The sequence below is a fragment of the Littorina saxatilis genome, linkage group LG17, assembly GCF_037325665.1.
Source record: "Littorina saxatilis isolate snail1 linkage group LG17, US_GU_Lsax_2.0, whole genome shotgun sequence".
Classification (NCBI taxonomy): domain Eukaryota; kingdom Metazoa; phylum Mollusca; class Gastropoda; order Littorinimorpha; family Littorinidae; genus Littorina; species Littorina saxatilis.
Genome location: NC_090261.1, coordinates 52,745,631 through 52,767,833, shown reverse-complemented (window position 1 = coordinate 52,767,833; position 22,203 = coordinate 52,745,631). Strand labels below are relative to the sequence as shown.

General features: G+C 43.3%; 1 protein-coding gene across 3 annotated transcripts in view; it reads left to right on the top strand.

Moving 5' to 3' along the window:
* Nucleotides 1-21,259, top strand: part of LOC138953913 (probable G-protein coupled receptor No18) — an 88,943-nt gene extending 67,684 nt beyond the window's left edge. For all 3 annotated transcript variants that reach the window (XM_070325896.1, XM_070325897.1, XM_070325898.1), the window contains exon 3: nt 14,618-21,259. In XM_070325896.1, coding sequence (XP_070181997.1) covers nt 14,642-16,054 — 1,413 coding nt within the window. In that variant the 5' untranslated portion in view covers nt 14,618-14,641 and the 3' untranslated portion in view covers nt 16,055-21,259. The remainder of the gene's footprint in view (nt 1-14,617) is intronic.
* The last annotated feature ends 944 nt before the right edge of the window (nt 21,260-22,203 follow it).

The window sequence follows — 22,203 nt, the reverse complement described above, 5'->3', positions numbered from 1 at the left end:
TATACTTCTATAGAGCTTCATTTTGTCTCAACCCCTCCCAGGCCCTCTTGGGTCCTATGTCAACAATGCTATTTATGTTCGTCCTTTTGTAAACAGCAATGGCGCATTTTAGAAATACAAAAATACGACCAAATGCACTTCGTATGCAGCGAATGTGTCTTTGCTGGAAAATATTCAGATTGAGGAAAGGAATGTTTCGTTTGATGTTGATAGTGTCGAGAATTCGTAATTGGTGTGTGGTACATGTATTGATCTTCTTCTGCGTTCGTGGGCTGAAACTCCCACGTACTCTCGTGTTTTTTGCACGAGTGGAATTTTACGTGTATGACCGTTTTTTTACCCCGCCATTTAGGCAGCCATACGCCGTTTTCGGAGGAAGCATGCTGGGTATTTTCGTGTTTCTATAACCCACCGAACTCTGACATGGATTACAGGATCTTTTTCGTGCGCACTTGGTCTTGTGCTTTGCGTGTACACACGGGGGGTGTTCGGACACCGAGGAGAGTCTGCACACAAAGTTGACTCTGAGAAATAAATCTCTCGCCGAACGTGGGGACGAACTCACGCTGACAGCGGCCAACTGGATACAAATCCAGCGCGCTACCGACTGAGCTACATCCCCGCCCTGGTACATGTATTGATATAGGATTCAATTTCAAAGGGATAGATTTGACCAAGCTGGAAAATAAAATAAGAACAAATCTGGATGAACTCGAGTGATGACTGAACTTTGATTTGTTATCCTTGGTTCTGGGGTCAGTACAAGTTTGGGCAGTTTGTGTATATTATCTTTGTGTGATCGGTTTTCCGTTGTTAATACTGCAGACAATCTACCTTGGGACAGTTTAGGGGTGTGCGAGTGGGGAAGGGTTTAGTCATCAGTTTTGTACACGTGTGTAAAGTGTGTGTCCCCTCGCGGTTTAGTCCCCTCACGGTTCCAGGGGATCCGGAACCCCACCCCTGGAAAAAGCATGTACTTTGCTTTGACTTTTACTAGTTTTAGCACCAAAACAATGCTGCTCTTAACCCTCAAAACAAGGCCCAGAATGCACCAGATTGCACAGATTTTAACCGTTTTTCAAAAAATTTCCGGGGGAGCATGCCCCCGGTGGCTTCGCCACTTCGCTGATTTGCCCCCCCCCAAAAAAAAAGGGGGAACCCCCCCCTTACAACTCATTTGGTCCGGCCCTGAATGTTAACCTAATTATCGTTGCTTTTAATGTTTACCTTATCATTTTAAAATAAGTAGGCTTAGGGCTGTGTGAGAGAGGTAGAGCAAGTAATCAGTTTGGTACGTATTGAGTAAAGTGTCTCTGTCAAATCTGGACAAATCTCTTAATATTGTGTGAGAAATCTAGAGTAAAGGTTATTGATCACTGTTGTACCTGTTGAGTAAAGTGCCTCTTCTCTCACAACTTACGTCGCTACAGATCTTTTTCAAATCAAACCAAGGCATGCGTGTGCCTCATGATTGAAATTCAGTACGTTTAGGGTTGCATGAGAGAGAAAGTTGAGTATAGTGCGTCTGACGTCACAACTTAAAAACAAAAAAGTCAAACCGCAGGGCAAATGTTTACCTTATGATTGAAATTCAGTTCGTTTAGGGTTGTATGAGAGGGAGCATCTCGTTACTCCCCCGGCTCGTTACTCCCCCTGCTTGTTACTCCCCCGGCTTGTTACTAACCCTAACCCTAACCCTTTGTACTACGTTGCAAGCCCCTGGAACACATTTTTGATTAGTGCTTTTGTGAACAAGAAACAATTGACAAGTGGCTCTATCCCCTCTCCCCCCTTTCCCCGTCGCGATATAACCTTCGCTAACCCTAACCCTTAGGGGGAGTAACGAGCCGGGGGAGTAACGAGCTGATCCCGTATGAGAGGGAAAGATGAGTAAAGTGCGTCTGACCTCACAACTTTTTACCTTTTTTTTTAAAATGTCAAACCGCAAGGCAAATGTTTACCTTATGATTGAAATTCAGTATGGGTACAATAGGTCCCGGGGTTGTGTGTGGGAGAGTGTAGGTGTAGATTTCACTGAGTGCATTGTGCGCGGTGCCACCGGGTGCTGTATCCAGCGCAGATCGCCTGAGATGGGCCCCACCCCACCTGCCAACAGTCCGTGCTGTAACGGGTAGAAATCCACCCGGTACTGCCTGCCTCCGCCTGGGACATCGGTGGTCTGCTGAACGGAGGGAGAAAATATAATGGGGTCGGTTGGAGGGGGATGCATTGGGGATTAGGGGTGGGGGCGGGAAGGTAAGTGTCAAGGATACCGATCGTTTTATCGTGTGATTTGCGCGAATGCACACAAGACACACGCTTGCAAATGCACACACAAGCACACACAAGCACGCACGCACGCACGCACGCAAGCACACACGCACGCACGCACACAAGCACACACACACACACACACACACACACACACAGAGGTTTGGGATAGAATGGAGGGGAAGGGGACTTGATTTTAACACAATTTGTAGAATGACTATTACTCGGAGTGTGACATTGAAACGCGGAACGTTTGTTGAATAACACTGACATCAACTCGGTTGTGGTCTGAAAATGTACGCTTCGTTTGGAAATGTGATGCAGGATCCGTCTATCGTACGCCCCCCCCCCCCCCCCCTTTCCCACATCCCCCTGGTCCGACACTCATCAGTTTTCGGTTGTCAAAGCTCCCACAGCGTTTGTCAACATCGTCCCTGGGCACAGATTCTATTCTTCCCCCCCTCCCCCAAGAACACCCCCCGTCCCCGCCCCCGCATTCAGTGCTGAGTCGTGAATGGCAGTGGGATGAGTCATGAATTGAGCCGCCAGCGTGCACGCTGAGCAGAGTGCGACAGTGCGAACAATCGTCAATACTCTAAACACAGTCAACTTCGTAGCGTGCTGCTAGGAGCTAAGCAGCCAGAGAACAGATTCCTCTTTTTCTGTGGAGAGGATTCGGTCAGATTTGAAGAAGAAATGAACAAAGCATAAATAATCATCTGGACGATTGGTTGTCAAGGTCCCGACGACCGTTATAGTCAGCATAAAACGTGAGCACAGATTCGGTCGTATTGCATTCTATTTGTCTATGTGTTGATTTCTTTTTCTCTGGAGAGGATTCGGTTTGAACATTTTGCGTGTGGCGTCAATTGTGGACAATATGAGTGTGTGAAATTAATCTCGACGATTTTTGAGTGTGGAATTAATCTGGACGAGTGTTGTGCGCAAAAAGCTGGCAGACGTGGAGTTGCACTGCAGTCTGGAAGGGACAGGAGCGAAACAAGGCGTGTTAGGGACACAGGTCTTTGCTGATGCTGTCATGTTTGCGATTGTGTTTGGAAGTGATAGGACCGGGGTGTCATGGTGATGCACAGTCCGTCCTGTGCCGACACTTCACAGGTAAATCGTTTTCAAATGTATGTGCACTGTTATGCCTGCCGCTTTCTGCTGCTCTTCTTGTCATTTCTTGCACCTTTTTGGTCTGGGTCGAAATTTCTAATTATATGCAGATATCAGTGTTTGTAATACATCTTAGGTTGCACTTTTGTTCATGTGTTTGTCCTTCTCTTTAAAAGTTTCCTTTGTGTTCTTCGCCCAATTCCGACACTTTTCCCTGGGCGCGCGTACGCACGCATGCACGAACGCACGCATGCACGTCGGTACGCGCGCACAAACGCGCGCACCGTGGCTTTCGTTACAATCTAGTTCAGTACTATAGTTGTTTGCGTCGGAAATTGTTTTGTGTCGATTTTGTTCTCTCTTGAGCCCACTAACCTTGTGTTGTCCTACGAACTACTGACATTCTTTTTCTCTCCATCAATAGCAATTAGCAAAAGCAGAAACGAAAGAGACAGGGGAAATGTGTGCTTTATTTTCTGGGATATATTGACAATGAGATAGATGGTGTTTAGCAGAAAAGTTTAAGGCAATTATAGAAAACAAACTGGAAGCGAAGGAGCGGCAGATAACGGGTTTTTGGTCGATGTTTTGCAAACAAGTCCTCAAATATGGCCATGCGTGTCACTCATGCAAGGGCCGGGTCGGAGCATTCCCACCTCGAGCTGTTCCGATGACAATGTTACATTCCTGCGAGCTTTCACCCTCACCAACATCTCACAATTACACGTTGGAGCTGTTATGAAAGTTGATGTAATTATTGGTAAGGTTTGCGTTATAGAGTTAGCTGGTATCTTGGTCTTTTAACATGGTTGAATGTCGACACGCTCCTTCTGTTCGCATTGGAATCGAAGAGTAAGCTACTGGAAGGGTGGAGCAGTCACGCCGTGGTCGGTTACACGGTTTGATGTCAACATACTCATTACATTTAGTCAAGTTATGACTAAATGTTTTAACATAGAGGGGGGAATCGAGACGAGGGTCGTGGTGTATGTGTGTGTGTGTCTGTGCGTGTGTGTGTGTAGAGCGATTCAGAGTAAACTACTGGACCGATCTTTGTGAAATTTTACATGAGAGTTCCTGGGTATGATATCCCCAGATGTTTTTTTCATTTTTTCGATAAATGTCTTTTATGACGTTATATCCGGCTTTTTGTAAAAGTTTGTTTGTTTGTTTGTTTGCTTAACGCCCAGCCGACCACGAAGGGCCATATCAGGGCGGTGCTGCTTTGACATATAACGTGCGCCACACACAAGACAGAAGTCGCAGCACAGGCTTCATGTCTCACCCAGTCACATTATTCTGACACCGGACCAACCAGTCCTAGCACTAACCCCATAATGCCAGACGCCAGGCGGAGCAGCCACTAGATTGCCAATTTTAAAGTCTTAGGTATGACCCGGCCGGGGTTCGAACCAACGACCTCCCGATCACGGGGCGGACGCCTTACCACTAGGCCAACCGTGCCGGTTTTGTAAAAGTTGAGGCGACACTGTCACACCTTCATTTTTCAATCAAATTGATTGAAATTTTGGCCAAGCAATCTTCGACGAAGGCCGGACTTCGGTATTGCATTTGAGCATGTAGGCTTAAAAATTAATTGATGACTTTGGTCATTAAAAATCAGAAAATTGTAATTAAAATTATTTTTTTATAAAACGATCCAAAATTACTTTTATTTTATTCTTCATCATGTTCTGATTCCAAAAACATATAAATATGTTATATTCGGATTAAAAACAAGCTCTGAAAATTAAAAATATAAGAATTATGATTAAAATTAAATTTTCGAAATCGTTTTAAAAACAATTTCATCTTATTCCTTGTCGGTTCCTGATTCCAAAAACATATAGATATGATATGTTTGGATTAAAAACACGCTCAGAAAGTTAAAACCAAGAGAGATACAGTAAAGCGTGCTATGCAGCACAGCGCAACCGCTACCGCGCTTAACATGAACAGGCTCGTCACTTTCACTGCCTTTTGCACTAGCGGCGGACTACGGTCATTGTGAAAAAATGCAGTCCGTTCAGTTTCATTCTGTGAGTTCCACAGCTTGACTAAATGTAGTAATTTCGCCTTAGGCGACTTGTTTTTTTCTTACTGGAATCGAAGTGTTAGTTATTATTAGCAGAGTGGACAGGTCATATCATGGTCCTGACACAACTGAATGTCGACATGCTCATTCCGTTCTTATTGGAATCGAAGAATGATTTATTGGCAGCGTGGACCACTGATATCATGGCTCACGACATGATTGAGTGTCGACATGCTCATTCCGTTGTTATTGAAATCGAAGAGGGATTTATTGGCAGCGTGGACCTCTGATATGGCTCATGGCATGATTAAATGTCGACATGCTCATTCCGTTGTTATTGAAATCGAAGAGGGATTTATTGGCAGCGTGGACCTCTGATATGGCACATGACATGATTAAATGTCGACATGCTCATTCCGTTGTTATTGAAATCGAAGAGGGATTTATTGGCAGCGTGGACCTCTGATATGGCTCATGGCATGATTAAATGTCGACATGCTCATTCCGTTGTTATTGAAATCGAAGAGGGATTTATTGGCAGCGTGGACCACTGATATGGCTCATGGCATGATTAAATGTCGACATGCTCATTCCGTTGTTATTGAAATCGAAGAGGGATTTATTGGCAGCGTGGACCACTGATATGGCTCATGGCATGATTAAATGTCGACATGCTCATTCCGTTGTTATTGAAATCGAAGAGGGATTTATTGGCAGTGTGGACCACTGATATCATGGCTCATGACATGATTAAATGTCGACATGCTCATTCCGTTGTTATTGAAATCGAAGAGGGATTTATTGGCAGTGTGGACCACTGATATGGCTCATAGCATGATTAAATATCGACATGCTCATTCCGTTGTTATTGGAATCGAAGAGGGATTTATTGGCAGCGTGGACCACTGATATCATAGTCCATGACATGACTGAATGTCGACATGCTTGTCCCTTCTGATTAGAATCGAAGCGGAGTGAGTTAATGTCCCAGTTGACAAGTGATTTGGTGGTCTATGAGGTTGACAGTCGCGGTCACGTAAATGTGTCGACATGCTCAGTCCGTTCTTATTGGAATCGAAGAGTGAGTTAATCTATCGCCTAGCTGATAAGTGATCTCATGCGGTTGACAGACGTGTATTGACATGCTCATATTGACCCTCGAATCCATGGGTATGCATATAAAATATATCTGAATATGGGTGATAAGTTGGTGAATCGATGAATGGCAAGGGCAGAATATTAAGAGAGTGGTGCGTGCTTTTTCCTGACACTGAGGATTAGGGTTGGCACCTCCATCCGGCCTTCAATCGCCCTTTCCAGGTGCTGCGGGATTGTGTTTCCGGTGACCGACAAGTGAGCTATCGGGGAGACAGGCAATCCGGGCACCTAAGGGGATGCGGTGTTTGTCTAACGTGCTTTATCGTCTGCAATGGGTCCCGCTCAATGGAACACGTCTTGTGTTACCCCTCGCAATCAGCTCGACAGGGATTTGAACACAATACCCTCACAGCTGACAAAACAATCTCTCTCTCCCTCTCTCTCCCTCTCACACACACACTCTCTCTCTCTCTCTCTCTCTCTCTCTCTCTCTCACACACACACACACACACACACACACACACACACACACACACACACACACGCACACACACACACTAACTTGAGTGAGACACAACACACAGAATACAGCAGGTTTCACGTGGTGTTGCATTGAAAATGTGCAGGTTCTTTCGGTGTTTTATCGTCCTCCTGGTACCTCCTCCACCTTTCACATTTTCTGCGCCAGGTGCAAGTGTCCCCGTCGAGACTAGGCTATGTACCTGAAATTATGTTTCCGAGTCTAAAAGGGCGCCTAACAGAATCACTATTACCTCAAGTTAGCCACAGTAGTGTGCTTTAAGCCTAATATGGATGGGCTAGTTCTAACTATGCATTAGATTATAAAATTGTATTCTGTGTAGACCCTTCGGCACCAGCATCTTAGACCACTCTTTGTACATTTTCTTTTAATAGATGATTGTCATTTGTTTTACCTCATGTCTGCCCTGCGTGTGATGGTGTGATCGTGACTGCTGTAGTGTGGGCGTGTGTGTGTTGGTGTGTATGTCAGTGTATGTGTGGGCGTGTGTGTGTGTGTGTCAGTGTGTGTGTGCGTGATTTTACCAACACTACGCGAAATTCCTTGTGCTTTAAATGTTTTTTAATGTCACTTGGCTCAATAAATACTGTATTCTGTATTCTGTAATATTAATTGGGTGAAGTCTACTTCGCGAAGTCTTCTTCACGAAGCTCGCTGCACGAAGCTTTGGCACTGAATTGTTGGTAAAAAGACTTCGCGAAGTCGACTTTGGGCTCAATTTAGGAAGACCTTTACAGTCGATTGTCGAAGGTAACTGGTGAGCAAACTTATGACGATAGCACAAATTGTGACAACCTCACCTGGTGTTTTCATTATAGTTGTTCTAATCACAGCTTGAAAGTTTCATAAGTATGCGCGCCATATCCATTATTCATACGTAGAGTGTCATTTTGGTTGTCGTTAATACAAAAAAATATATATTTACGTCAACAATACAAATGTTTAACGTTTCACGTCCGACAGAGTGGATTGTAAACCTTGTCCTTGGCTTTCAAATTTTTTTTTTTAAATTGGGCATTTATCTTTTTTCGTATTTCTTTTGTCAGACGGTCTGTGCATTCATTTTCTTTGTCTTTTCCTTCTTTTACATGCTGTTGGCAAGGAGACGAGAGAGAGAGAGAGAGAGAGAGAGAGAGAGAGAGAGAGAGAGAGAGAGAGAGAGAGAGAGAGGAGAGAGAGAGAGAGAGAGAGAGAGAGAGAGAGAGAGAGAGAGAGAGAGAGAGAGAGGGTGGAGAGAGAAAGAGAGAGAGAGACGTCATCCCTTCATCTTTATTAATTATTTTGATCTCTACCGTGTCTAAAGCGCTAGCATATTTCAGGCTTCACACACCCACTCTCGACTCTGAAAGCCGATTTCATCCCGTTTAGCTTTGAAAGGACCGGAAGGGCGTTGGCATGCACCTGTCGGGTCTCTGTGTTCTCTTTTATATCAAACATCGCGTTTCTGTGTGTGTGTGTGTGTGTGTGTGTGTGTGTGTGTGTGTCAGTGTGTGTCAGTGTGTGTTTTTTCAGTTTGTGTGTCTCCGTGTGTGTGTGCGGCATTCTTACCCGAGTAACGGGCATTATCGGCACAGGAGTCCATTATCTAAAGCATACGCTAACTTAATTACTGCCTTTTACTTAACTCGACGTGTGTTGAGAGAATGTACGCAATATTATGACTTGATTGGGACTTCGGCCAACAGACAGCACACGCTGCCTTCGAGGGTAGCCACCCGTTTTGTTGGTTATGTTCACGTCGCTGGCAGTGATAATGATTCTTCTCTTTCGATTCAGTAATCATTTTCAGGAATAGTTCAGTAGTGTCGTCTGTTCTCGAGGCCCTTTGGATCACACCGCGATTCGGGCTATCGGATTGGCTGATTCTTTCTTTATTTGGTGTTTAACGTCGTTTTCAACTATTCAAGGTTATATCATCTGTACTTCCGGTCCTGGTTTTGTTCGAGTTTATTTGTCGTCTGCTCGTGATAGAGCTCTGCTTTGCCCTCTGCATGTGTTTGTTGTGGGGAAAATAGTTGTTCCTTTCTTTGCCTTGCCTTGTAACAATAATAAAAACACTTTATTGTTGATTAAAATGGTACATTAAGATTGTCAGTTGTCTTTGACGCATAATAACTCGGTGCCTTTGCTTTGTCTTGAATTCTCTGATGACAGTTTACCTGTTGCATTAAAGGCTGACATAGTCCTATTTAATTAGTTTAATTACTTCCAGGGCTTTTCCCATCGTTGCGGGGATGTATAAATTAAGCTTCCTGCAAAGTTTTAGGTTTGAAGTCCTTACCAATTACGAGAAATAATTAATTCTTTATTGCATTGTTTAGCAACAGTTCTCCAGGTCTTGGGCTATTTTTAGACCGTTGACGTCACTTCGTGACGTTTCGTAAACAGAAGATGGCGTTTGAGACTGTTCTGTTTACATTCGACACTATCAACACCACTTTGCAATACTGAAATATTTTTTTCTGTGTTCGAAAGCTACAGCCAATCGTTATTATATCCCCTTATGTACAGTTTTATAACATTATTGGCACATGTAAACAATATGAATTAATTAATGAACGCTACGAATATGGCAGCAGGTTCTCGACCAAACAGTACCACACAAACTCAGTGTGCAAAGGTCATCGGGGAAACTGCGGCTTCAATCAGCCGTGGACGGTAGAAACAAGGGGGACGAAGGTAGTGAAGCAGAGGAAGCCGACAGCGGTCACTGCCAAGAAGATGCCGCGCTTGACTGGGCACCAGAGAGAGCAAAAGGGTACTGGCGTTTTCGCTTGAGTGATTGTCGCTCTCTGAATGGCGTGTGGCCTTGTGGGGACAAACAGAAGTACGTGAGGGGGGGGGGAGGGGGGGAGCGATAAACGGGATTTTGTGACAGGAAGTGAAGTGTAAATGATTGCAGACGTGTTACTGACCGGATGATATCAGTCATGCGTCTGTGGTTGACACTTGGGAGCCGGAGCGCAGCTGCCCGATTGCTGGGAAGCGTAATGGATAGTGACTGTTGCAGCACAACCTTCAACATGTAACCCTCCGTATCGTTTTTGAAAATTATTTGTAGAATTGCATTCATGTATGTCTTGATGAATTTCAGATTTAACGTTCTTGGTGGCCAGTTATAGGGACAGGGTCTTCTGCTATGTACCGACTTCTTATGCCGTGTACAGACTTTGTCAAGTTTGTGTTGCATATCATGCAACAAATGTCTACACATTCGGAAACACAGGGCAAATATGGCACACGGCCACAACCTCCGAAATAAATCTTAGTTACATGAGAGTTCGAGGGATTGTAGGCCGAAAAGTGCATCTTAATGAATGTTATGCTTTACTGCGTTTTCAAATAAAACCCCGACTCTCTGCATTCAACTCAACGCGTTGCCCCACCCGCATGATAAATTATTTGTGTGAAAACTGTTTTATTCTGCCGCGACGGTGAAAGCGAACTTGTTGCACAGGATGCTACTGATTGTCCGGGGAGTGGCGGCGGCTTTCCTATCCGCCTTCTACCCGGGGTAGGGGGCATTACGCGATCATTCAACACAACTTTACTGCCTTCCTGACCTCGGGTCACACGACCAAAACACAAAAGGGGTTGAGAGAGAAGTTACGCTCAAAAGAACAACGAGAAAACACAGACACATTTTAGGGAGAAGTTTCACTGACTCCAAGTTAAGACAGGTTTCATTCCCTTTCGGCGGTGAAATAAGGGGTAAGCCCAACGCAACACAATAGTGTCGAGGAACAGTTTTGCTTAAAATTGAGACAGGTTTCACTCCTTCGTCGATGAACGCAGTTATCAAATGGGAGGGTTGACAAAGTTCCCAGCTTTTCGCTTTTGAGGATAGAGGCTTGAATCGAGAAGAGGGTGGGCCCAATGGAACAATTCACGCGAAAGAAGAAAGAAAATTATGGGTCTGAAATGAAGGGAAATGAAAAATTAGGGACTGGTTTACATGGCTTTGAAGCGGTATTTATGACAGTGTCAAAGGCGCATTGTTAAATCAGAGGCTTTGGTGAGCGATTGTGATAAACGGGATTGTCATTTTCTGCACTGTTTGTGTCCGTCAGACGCTCCTAGGGTACTGTATCAGAAAAAGTCGCAAATAAGGCTGAAGGCTGACAGTGATTTTGTTTTACCACACCTTGAAACAGTTTGCTAAATATGTGTTTTATATCTGTCTGTCTCTGTCTCTCCGTCTCTATCTCTCTTGAGCATTTCTGCTTCATTATAATTTCATTTTTTCCTTCTTTGTTTGTTTCGAAGACAGATCGGGAGAAAAGGCCCAACCTTTAAATCTTACTCCTTGTTAAATTAAGTTCAGTTCAGTGCTCTCTCTCTCTCTCCTTGTTAAATAAAGTTCAATTCAATTCAATTCAATTCTCTCTCTCTCACTCTCTCTCTCTCTCTCTCTCCCTCCCTGGCCAGACTGCTCCAACAAGTAGAGCACATAGCAATCCCGGCCATACAATAACGATCGAGTCAGTTTTAGACACAAAATGTAATTAAGCTTATGTTGTTTGTTTGCGTATTATCGTGTTTTGGCCTCCGTTAAGCCAGTAATAATTAAACTTGTTATGGTAGGGAGAAAAGTACTGTTCGGGTCATCTTTCATTCTCTCTCTCTCTCTCTCTCTCTCTCTCTCTCTCTCTCTCTCTCTCTCTCTCTCTCTCTCTCTCTCTCTCTCTCTCTCTCTATGTGTATAATCTCTGCATAAAGCAAAATATTGTACCTAGTTTGTTAAAGAGAGCAAAAGTAATTCCACTCCATAAAGGCGGAAATTTTTCCGACACAAATAATTTTAGACCCATTTCCTTATTACCCACTTTATCCAAACCATTGGAAAAACATATTCACAAACATTTGCTCGCGTACATAGAAAGCAGAAACCTTTTCCATCAATTTTTCGAACAAATCACTCTTGTCACAGCGCCCTTACCACGCTATGCGACACCTGGTTGTCTGCAACAAACCGATCTGAAATCAGTGGTGCTGTGTTTCTCGACTTTAAAAAAGCGTTTGATCTTGTTGATCATTCAATTCTATTGAAGAAATTACAGTTGTATGTCAGAAACAGTTCAGTGTGTAACTTCTTTGCTTCCTATTTACATGACAGATCTCAATATACTGCCCTAAACTGTAAAATATCTACTGAGGAGACTGTGAAATGCGGGGTGCCTCAAGGTTCAGTGCTTGGGCCGATCTCGTTCTGTCTGTATATCAATGATCTGCCACTGCACATTTCTGATAGCAATGTAAGAAGTGATTTTTTTGCTGACGATTCTTCTCTTCATGCTAGTGGAAAGTCTGTTCCGGTAATAGAGTCCTCCCTTCAAACAGCTTTAAACGATGTAAATAACTGGTGTAGTGCTAATGCTATGCTTGTCCATCCAATAAAAACTAAAAGTATGGTAATTGCAACCAGACAAAAACAACAGATTTCTCCACTCAAACTGAATCTTACTATTGGTACGCAATCAATTAAACAAGTTCAACAGCATCGCGTTTTAGGGGTAATTATTGATTGTGAATTCAAGTGGCAGGCACAATTACAGCATATCTGCAAGAAAGTAGCCAAGAACGTTTTCCTCCTATCCAAGGTAAAGCAATTTACGGACAGAAGGACTCTGGAAATGTTCCACCATGCTCATGTAATGCCTCACATTAATTATGTTTCGACACTCTGGGATGGCAGCAGTGATGTCCACTTGAAAAAGTTAGACTCTCTCTATCGTCGCTCGGCCAAACTCATCGTAAAGGATAATGCCTCAACAGATATGAAATTAAAAATGCTTAACTTTCTTCCACTGGAAAAGCATCTCAAGTTAAACAAAGCCATTTTCATGCATAAATTGTATTACGTTAAAGTGCCGATTTACATTACATCATTAATTAATAAAGCTACCCACAGATATGGGTCGGTCAACTTGATCCCACCGATTCCACGAATTGACCTGAATAAGACCAGTCTTGCTTTTTCGGGTACTTCAGTTTGGAATTCACTTCCATCATCCTTTGAGCACTTAAAGTCAATAAAAAGTTTTAAAAAATGTGTTAAAAACCACTTAATGTCTGAGTAGTTTAACGCCTTTTGATTTACCACACTTAGTATTACGTCAAAGATATGCTGTGCAATGTATATTCTGAACATATTTATGTTGTACTATTGCTACATGTTCGATTCCTACCAGCTTGTATTTATAATTACCTGCATAGTATGCATTTGATTTTATGAATAACCACATATGTATGCTCTTTATGCCTCATCTTCATCATCATCATCATTATAATCATCATCATCGTCATCATCATCATCATTGTCACTGCTGAAGTTTTCCGACCTCCTTTTGTTGGTTAACTTTTTAATTTTAATTTTTTAATTATATAATTGTGTGTCTATGTGTCCCAATGACAGATTGTAAGAAAAGGCGTACCCTTAAATCTTAATCCTTGTTAAATAAAGTTCAATTCAATTCTCTCTCTCTCTCTCTCTCTCTCTCTCGCACGCACGCAGGCACGCACGCACGCACGCACGCACGCACGCACGCACGCACGCACACACGCACACACACACGCACACACACACAATCAAACAAACACACGCACGCACGCACACGCTACACACACACACACACACACACACACACACACTAATAATTATAACGTTTGTGAATAATTGGTGTTTACTCAGTTTTCGGAGCGGCGTAACTTATTTCGGCATGAAGTTGCAATGTCTCTCTCTCTCTCTCTCTCTCTCTCTCTCAGCGACTCTGGTGTTATGGTGTGATGTCGGTCGTGTGCGTGGGTGTACTTAGAGGGCTGCGAGGTGGCAGTTTTATGTCAACATCACCCCCACCCACCCACCCCTCCCCCCCTCCCTCCCCTTCCCCCTCCCTTTCTCTCTGCCTCACCTCACCGCCACACTCTGCGTGTGCACTCAGTGACCCCTGCGTGTGTTTTCACCGGGTTTTAGCTGCCGCTCTTTATGTTTACACCTACACCAAGTCACTGATTTAACTCTGTCACTTCGACACCCCCAAGCGAGGCTAGCCTTCCACTGACCCGCCTCGCTCCTACTGCACTCAGTGTTTTGATGACTGACCGATTTCATGAGGCACCACGATCAGAACATCAAGGTCTTTTCAGGCAGTACTAAACAACGTTTATAGCTATAGCATGCCAGATCTGACTTGCTGTTGTGGTGTGTTCAGAGGCAATATTTCCATTGCAAGAATATGTGTTCTACTAATTCTTTAGGGTAGGTAGAGGAACTATGCTTGCTGTTTGAATAACATGCAATTTGCAAAAGAAAAGAATTGAGAAAGGGGAAAAAAACACGTAAAGAAGAAGCCGTGAATAGTGCAATATCACACTATGTCTGCCGCTGCACGCTCAAGTCCCTCTTTTTTTTTAATATCTTTAATTTTCTATAATGAACAGATCAAGATACTTACATCAAGAAGTTGCATGTTTACAGTAGTTTAAAAGAACATTGATACAAACTCACCAAGTTGGAGACACACACTAAACCCCTCTGTGTTTGCTTGTTGCAGGTGAGGTGAGGTGAGGCGACAGTCATGTCGGACCAGGCCCCAGCTGGAGGAGATGGGGGTGGGGGAGGAGGAGATGGAGATAGAGCGGGGGCTAGCACGGACGAGATTCTGTATATCCACCATGGGGACCCTTACTGGAACACCCATGACAACAAGACTGGCCACGTCAACAAAAGCCTGGCAGGGGGCAGCAACGCTACTGGGGACCTGGCGAGCGCCAACCGAGACCTGGCCATGCATCTTGTGGCTCTCCTGGCCATCCTGGTGGTCCTGCTGCTCCTGACCATCCTGGGCAATGCCATGGTGTGCCTGGTGTACAGGTCGCGCTTCCGACGTACCACCGCCAACCTGTGCGTGGTCTTCCTGGCAGCCCTGCAGATCGTCACCACCTGCCTGGGCGTTCCCATGGAGATGGCTGTCCTAGCCCTGCCGCTCATGTTCTACTCGCAGGTGGCCTGCAAGATGATGCGCTACGTGGAGACTGTGTCGGTGTGCGTGGTCTTGTTGACGCTTACCGCCATTGCTGCCGACAGGTACTGCAAGCTGACGCGGCCGGCCAACTTTGTGCCGCAGAGGTGGGCGAAGGGTCTGTGCATCCTGGCGGTGTTGCTGGCCCTGGTTCTCTCCGTGCCCGCCATCGTCCTGTTTGGCAGCAAGTCTGTCCCCACCAGCATTGTCAACGTGACGGGGGTGGCCTGTGGTGTGGCTGACGACGTGTCCTCCAACCTTTTCCGCATCATCTATATCGTGCCACTCTTACTCACCTTCGTCTTTTCCTTGGCCACCATGGCTGTGCTCTACATCCTCATGTTTATCAGAATCTGTCAGAAAAAGTCGGCTACCCGGGGTGAACGAGTCAGCCCTGCCAGGCGGGAGTATCCACGGAAACATCGTTTTGTGACGGAGGACTCCACGAGTTCGTGCGGAGGTGAAGAGACTCGCAAGTTCCATACATCGGCGTCCAGCAGTGGACCGATTTGCACGTCCTCGTCACGCTCCGGCCGAACATCGCCTGGCATGGATCCCGCCAGGGTGCCTCTCAAGTCGGGCGTCAAGGAGAGCGCTCGCATCGGCCAGGGGGCCAGTTCCATGGTGGACGTTCAGAGCACGCGCATGACCTTCATCTTCTTCATCATCTCCGTGCTGTGTGTCGTCTGCGTCACGCCCTTCATTTTGTTGCGTACACTGCAGGCACTGACGGACCTGGTGGACACGCTGCAGCCCCTGGCGCTGCGCATCGTGTACGAGGTGTGCGTGCGACTCTACCTCCTCCACCCTCCCCTCGTCCCCCTCATATACCTCCTGTGCAACCACAATTTCCGCAGAGAGGCCAAGCACCTGCTGCAGAAAGTAGGCCTCTCCTGTCAACGACCCGCACCGATTGTGCAAAGCAACACTAGCGGGAGAGAACGGAAAAATAACGATTACCATTCGTAATGTAGTAGACGTTTAATTCCGTCAGTGACTGTGCGGAATTTAGCACACATTACTTTCACACATTTGCGGGTCTAAGTTGGATCTGTGGGTGTTATATACATTCAAAAGACTGTGACTATGCAGAGTTCAAGCAGTACTGAACCATGGTCTTATTCAGACTCTACAATTTGTTCCATATTTATGGGACCAGATACATGCGTGCCTCTCATTGTGTTATCGAAAGTGCTGTACCACTTGAAGGTTAGCATTTTTCAATTCTGGCGTTCAGAAACTTGGATACAACTTTGGGTCTTCTTACATGACTGAACCTCATGTTTTCACTGCAGCCATGGTGACAGACTAGAAATGACCACTTGACACGTTCATAGAACAAATGGGTGACACTCTTGACCAAGAAAGGACCCTGCACTCATCGAGTCCACAGAACAAATGCTGGAATACTTGGAATTACATGTACTAACTCACATTTGTTCACTGAAGAAAGTATTTTTCAGAAAGCGTTAACATTTACATTAGCCACGTCAGCACAACTTCCTTAAATAGGCTTACAAGGGCAGTTTCCTTGAGAGCGCTTTTGTACGACTACTGTACTGTCAAGCAGTTAGCCAGACCTTACTTTACATTCACTAACACTTTAAAACTTAATGAAAGATTTATGTGGGACCAAATAGTCTGCTGTGATATAAACTTCACAAACAATTATTCAGGAAATGAGGAACAGTAGCCAGTACCAGACTCAAAAGCAAGAGCTCTACAAAGTGTGCAGTAAACCTTTAAAAGTTCAGTTTGTCTTTAATGCCTTCTTTGCTTCAGAAGTGTGCAATGCTGGTGTGCACCCATTCTTTTAAGGTCTGGTATATATTTTGAACTTATTTTGAACTAAAACAGGTATTTTCTGCTGGAATCGGACAGATTTTGCTGGTCCTAGTCAGTGTACTAATGGAAGCCCTGTATCAGGGTTTACTGTGCCGGAAATGGGTTTGTTGGCTTTCTGAAAAGAAATTAGTTTGTTGGCCGTTTGAAAGGAAATTGGTTTGTTCAAATTGTTGGCTTACTGAAAGGAAATTGGTTTGTTGGCCGTTTGAAAGGAAATTGGTTTGTTGGCTTTCTGAATGGAAGCTGGCTTGTTAGCTTTCATGTTGAAGATGTAACTGCCGGCAGTGGGTTTTTGGCTGGACAATTTTGGCTGAAAATTGGTCAGTCAAGGCGTTGGCTTTCAGGCTGAAGGTGCAACTACCAGAAGTGGCTTTTTGGCTGGATATTTTTGGCTGGAAATTGGTCAGTTGAGGTGTTGGCTTTCAGGCTAAAGGTGCAACTACCAGAAGTGGCTTTTTGGCTTGATATTTGTGGCTGGAAATTGGTCAGTTAAGGCGTTGGCTTTCAGGCTGAAGGTGCGACTGCCATCAGTGGCTTTTTGGCTGGAAACGAGTCTGTATGTGTTAGCTTTTTGGCCGAGGATGTGAATCTATGAACAATGGCTTTCTGGCCAAAGACTGTAAGCACTGTCCTTATGGCTGTATATATATATATTGAATCTGTGAATCTTTTTCTTTTTGCTTTTGTTTGCTAGAGGTGTACAGTCTGTCAGGAAGGATTTTTCCCCCTGACAGTGTGATGTGCTTTAAATGTGCTTCTGCCACGCTCAGTTTTTTGACAGTGACGTTGCTGAATGCGAGAATGGTACAATTACTGTTCTTTTCGTTTAAAGTCTTTTCTTTAAGAAAATTAGTATTACTGTAGTAAACCATAGTTATCAGAAAACAGGATCTACATGTGGTATTTTAGGATGGGGTCAGTGACGGACTGTTAATTAACACCTGCTTATACTTTTTCACGCGAGAAATGTATAAAGTGAGTAAAGCTTGCTTAATAGTGAAAAATCATTTATCTTACTTATAGTGAAGAGTTTGTCGTACCAAGTCAGTTCCTCTGGATAGCAAGAGACCAGTCCGTGTAAGATATCATATATGGAAGCTAATATAGAAGCTGAACTGTAAAATAACAGTTGATAATACAGTAATGAAGGCACTTTTCTCCATGGAGTTGAATCCCTGACATATACTAATAACTGCTGTTGTTTGACAAAGCGGTTACATTTGTACTGCACCAGCAACCTTTTGCTGATCTGTAACATTTGCTGGTCCTAAAGGATCTGGCTTGTGACAGCTGCAGTCATAGCTGCTTTTCAGTAATCAGAAGCAAACCAACCCATACCTCTGCTGATGTGACATTATGGCTATGTTTCTCGTGACAATTTTTATGACACCGTTTCCTGAAACCTGTTTTGGTGTATTTTAATTGTTGCCATGGAAACAGTTTTTGCAATGTCATTATATTTAGTCAAGTTTTGACTAAATATTTTAACATCGAGGGGGAATCGAAACGAGGGTCGTGGTGTATGTGTGTGCGTGCGTGCGTGTGTGCGTGCGTGTAGAGCGATTCAGACCAAACTACTGGACCGATCTTTATGAAATTTGACATGAGAGTTCCTGGGTATGATATCCCCGAACGTTTTTTTCATTTTTTTGATGTCTTTGATGACGTCATATCCGGCTTTTCGTGAAAGTTGAGGCGGCACTGTCACGCCCTCATTTTTCAACCAAATTGGTTGAAATTTTGGTCAAGTAATCTTCGACGAAGCCCGGACTTCGGTATTGCATTTCAGCTTGGTGGCTTAAAAATTAATTAATGACTTTGGTCATTAAAAATCTGAAAATTGTAAAAAAAAAAAACATTTTATAAAACGATCCAAATTTACGTTTATCTTATTCTCCATCATTTGCTGATTCCAAAAACATATAAATATGTTATATTCGGATTAAAAACAAGCTCTGAAAATTAAATATATAAAAATTATTATCAAAATTAAATTGTCCAAATCAATTTAAAAACACTTTCATCTTATTCCTTGTCGGTTCCTGATTCCAAAAACATATAGATATGATATGTTTGGATTAAAAACACGCTCAGAAAGTTAAAACAAAGAGAGGTACAGAAAAGCGTGCTATCCTTCTTAGCGCAACTACTACCCCGCTCTTCTTGTCAATTTCACTGCCTTTGCCATGAGCGGTGGATTGACGATGCTACGAGTATACGGTCTTGCTGAAAAATGGCATTGCGTTCAGTTTCATTCTGTGAGTTCGACAGCTACTTGACTAAATATTGTATTTTCGCCTTACGCGACTTGTTTATTAATATACCATCAATTTGACCGACAGCTGTGTTTCAAATGCTGTCCACATTTTGTTGTTGCCGTGCTTATGTCACTTTGAAGACAGCAGGGACCACACATGTCACTGAATCTAATCATGTCATTATTTTTTTGAAACGGGTAGTTTGCTGCGACATTGATTTTGACATTGAGAACATTGCCTTCACTTGAATGTAGATCTAGAATGCCTTCTATCTATCCTTTCACGTCATGACGCGATGAAGCTGGGGCAAATGAGATGCTACACATTTTGAAATGGATCCGGTGCCTATTGTAACACACCTTCTTTGATGTGTATCAGTGATAATGTGCATACGTTGCATCATTAATGAATCATTCCATGGTTCGGGACCAGTCTTAGAAAAGCAGCAGTGGTGTGACCCTTTGCTGCCTGATTGCACGGAGGCTGAGTTTAGAGATTATAATTATAGTCACACCTGTCTATAAACACCACCGAATTTATTTTGTAACTGACACCCATGTCTACCTGCAAAAATAATTCAGCACTTATAAATGAAATTCTCACTCAGCGCAGAAAGCGGCCGGACTGTGGATTTTTGGTACGTGTGCAAGTGGAAGGATGTTCGTATCCCGGTAAAACGCCTCAACGGATCTATAGTTCTTCTTCTTCTGCGTTCGTGGGCTGAAACTCCCACGTACACTCGTGTTTTTTGCACGAGTGGAATTTTACGTGTATGACCGTTTTTTTACCCCGCCATTTAGGCAGCCATACGCCGTTTTCGGAGGAAGCATGCTGGGTATTTTTGTGTTTCTATAACCCACCGAACTCTGACATGGATTACAGGATCTTTTTCGTGCGCACTTGGTCTTGTGCTTGCGTGTACACACGGGGGTGTTCGGACACCGAGGAGAGTCTGCACACAAAGTTGACTCTGAGAAATAAATCTCTCGCCGAACGTGGGGACGAACTCACGCTGACAGCGGCCAACTGGATACAAATCCAGCGCGCTACCGACTGAGCTACATCCCCGCCCCACGGATCTATAGTCATTTACAACATAATTTCCACAAAAGGAGGAATCTTTAAAATTCAAACCCATCAGTGCCCTCACTGTCTTGCAGTCTGTTATGAACTGCTAATAGGTCATAGGTATATTATCATTTAAATATCTTAAGTCTAGCTACAGTGAGACTACCTGCTGTTTATTTTTTTTCATGGCAGTGAAAGACATAGCACTCAGAAAAAAGAAAGAAAAAATCTTTTTTTAAGTAAATCCCATTACTTTCTAATACTGTTTAGCAATAGGTTACAATAGGATACAACCATTTTTCAGTGTGTTAGGAAAGTACATTTAGAATAATTGTAAATGCACTAGATACAGCTCTGATTTCTGGTAAATTATTGTTAGATATTGATAACAAACATTACATTATTTTTTTTAATCTGCACACTTTTGAAGTAATTTATGTCAGTGAAAACGAACATATATACAGAGGAGAGAAAAAAAAGACATTTCAGGGATTATTTTTTCGTGGGTTTGTTTTTCAAGGGGGAAGGTAACATTATCTGTGATATTATTCTTTGTGTTTAATTTATTGCAACATGTTTAAACCAAGCCTTGTAAGAGTGTGTTGTTTTCTGTATGTATGTGTGTGCGTGTGTGTATGTGTGCTTGTGTGTATGCCTCTGCGTACATGTGTAGAGTCAGTGGAGTTTTATGTTTAGAATTTGTGCCTTTCATTTATAATATTCATGTGCTACATTCATGTGCATACATGTACATGTACTGCTTTTAAGTGAACAATTGTTCTGGAAGAAATGTGTTTTAATTATTTTACACATTTTTGGAGACTTGTATCTGGAGACAAATCACAACCTGTGTGGATTTAGAAATGCATGTACACATCATTTTTATCAAAATGAATTTCAATTTCATTTTTGTTTTTCTCAACCGATTGGTTGGGCCTGAGCCTTGATCACTTTGAAAATAAAATTTCATTCCAAAAAATTGAAACAGGTTCTTCAGTAGTAATTAATATCTACATTCAGGCAAGAATACAGTGTGTGTGTGTGTGTGTGTGTGTGTGTGTGTGTGTGTGTGTGTGTGTGTTTGAGACAAGTCAGAGTATGAACAGCATGCAGTTTGTGACAGCATAGCAGGAATAGGCATGCCTGCACACACACACACACACACACACTATCAACTGTGTTTTGACACATCTGTTTGATTACCCGCATCTAGTTTCCTTTACATAAAAACACCTAAATTAAAAAAAATTTAATTTTTCACCGCAAGTAGTTTCACAAGGTGGAAAAGTGTCTTCCTGTGCAATTGTGTGAGCATACACACACCATCAGATGTTTTGACAAATGTCTGTGTTGGAATACCTAACAGAGTTTAAGCTGACAAAACCAGCCAAAACCACATTACACAAAAAAGTTCCATCACAGTTGCTTTCTCGTTGGTGAAAAGTGTACTTCCATGTTCTACATCCCTGAATAAAACATTCCCCGTATCTCGGGCAGTGTAATTGATTTCTGGCAAAAAAAGCGACACAGATGGCGTTAACGATTCGTTTGTGTTAACTGATCGGCACCACCTGCTCTCCACTCAATATCCTGTCTTCCTGGTAATGCTGTCAACTCCATCAAAAAGTAAAGCAAGATATCATAGGTTATGCATGGGAAGTCAGTGTTATGAATTATTCATGTTGATGACATTCAAGTGACTGCAGTCACTGTCTCAATTATACACAAGGACAACTTAACCCAAATGACCATTGTTGCTACTCATCTGCCTGCCTTGTGGTTACATGCAAGTGGTTTATGCATGCTGTGCTGGATACTAAATCTTCTTCATGATGGTCGAATTATTTCTCACTATCAAAGTTGCAGCTTAAGGAGAGTCAATGGTTAAAGTGTCAGTGTATGAAAATGAAAATTTTCCAGAAAATGATAAATGACAGAAATACCAGC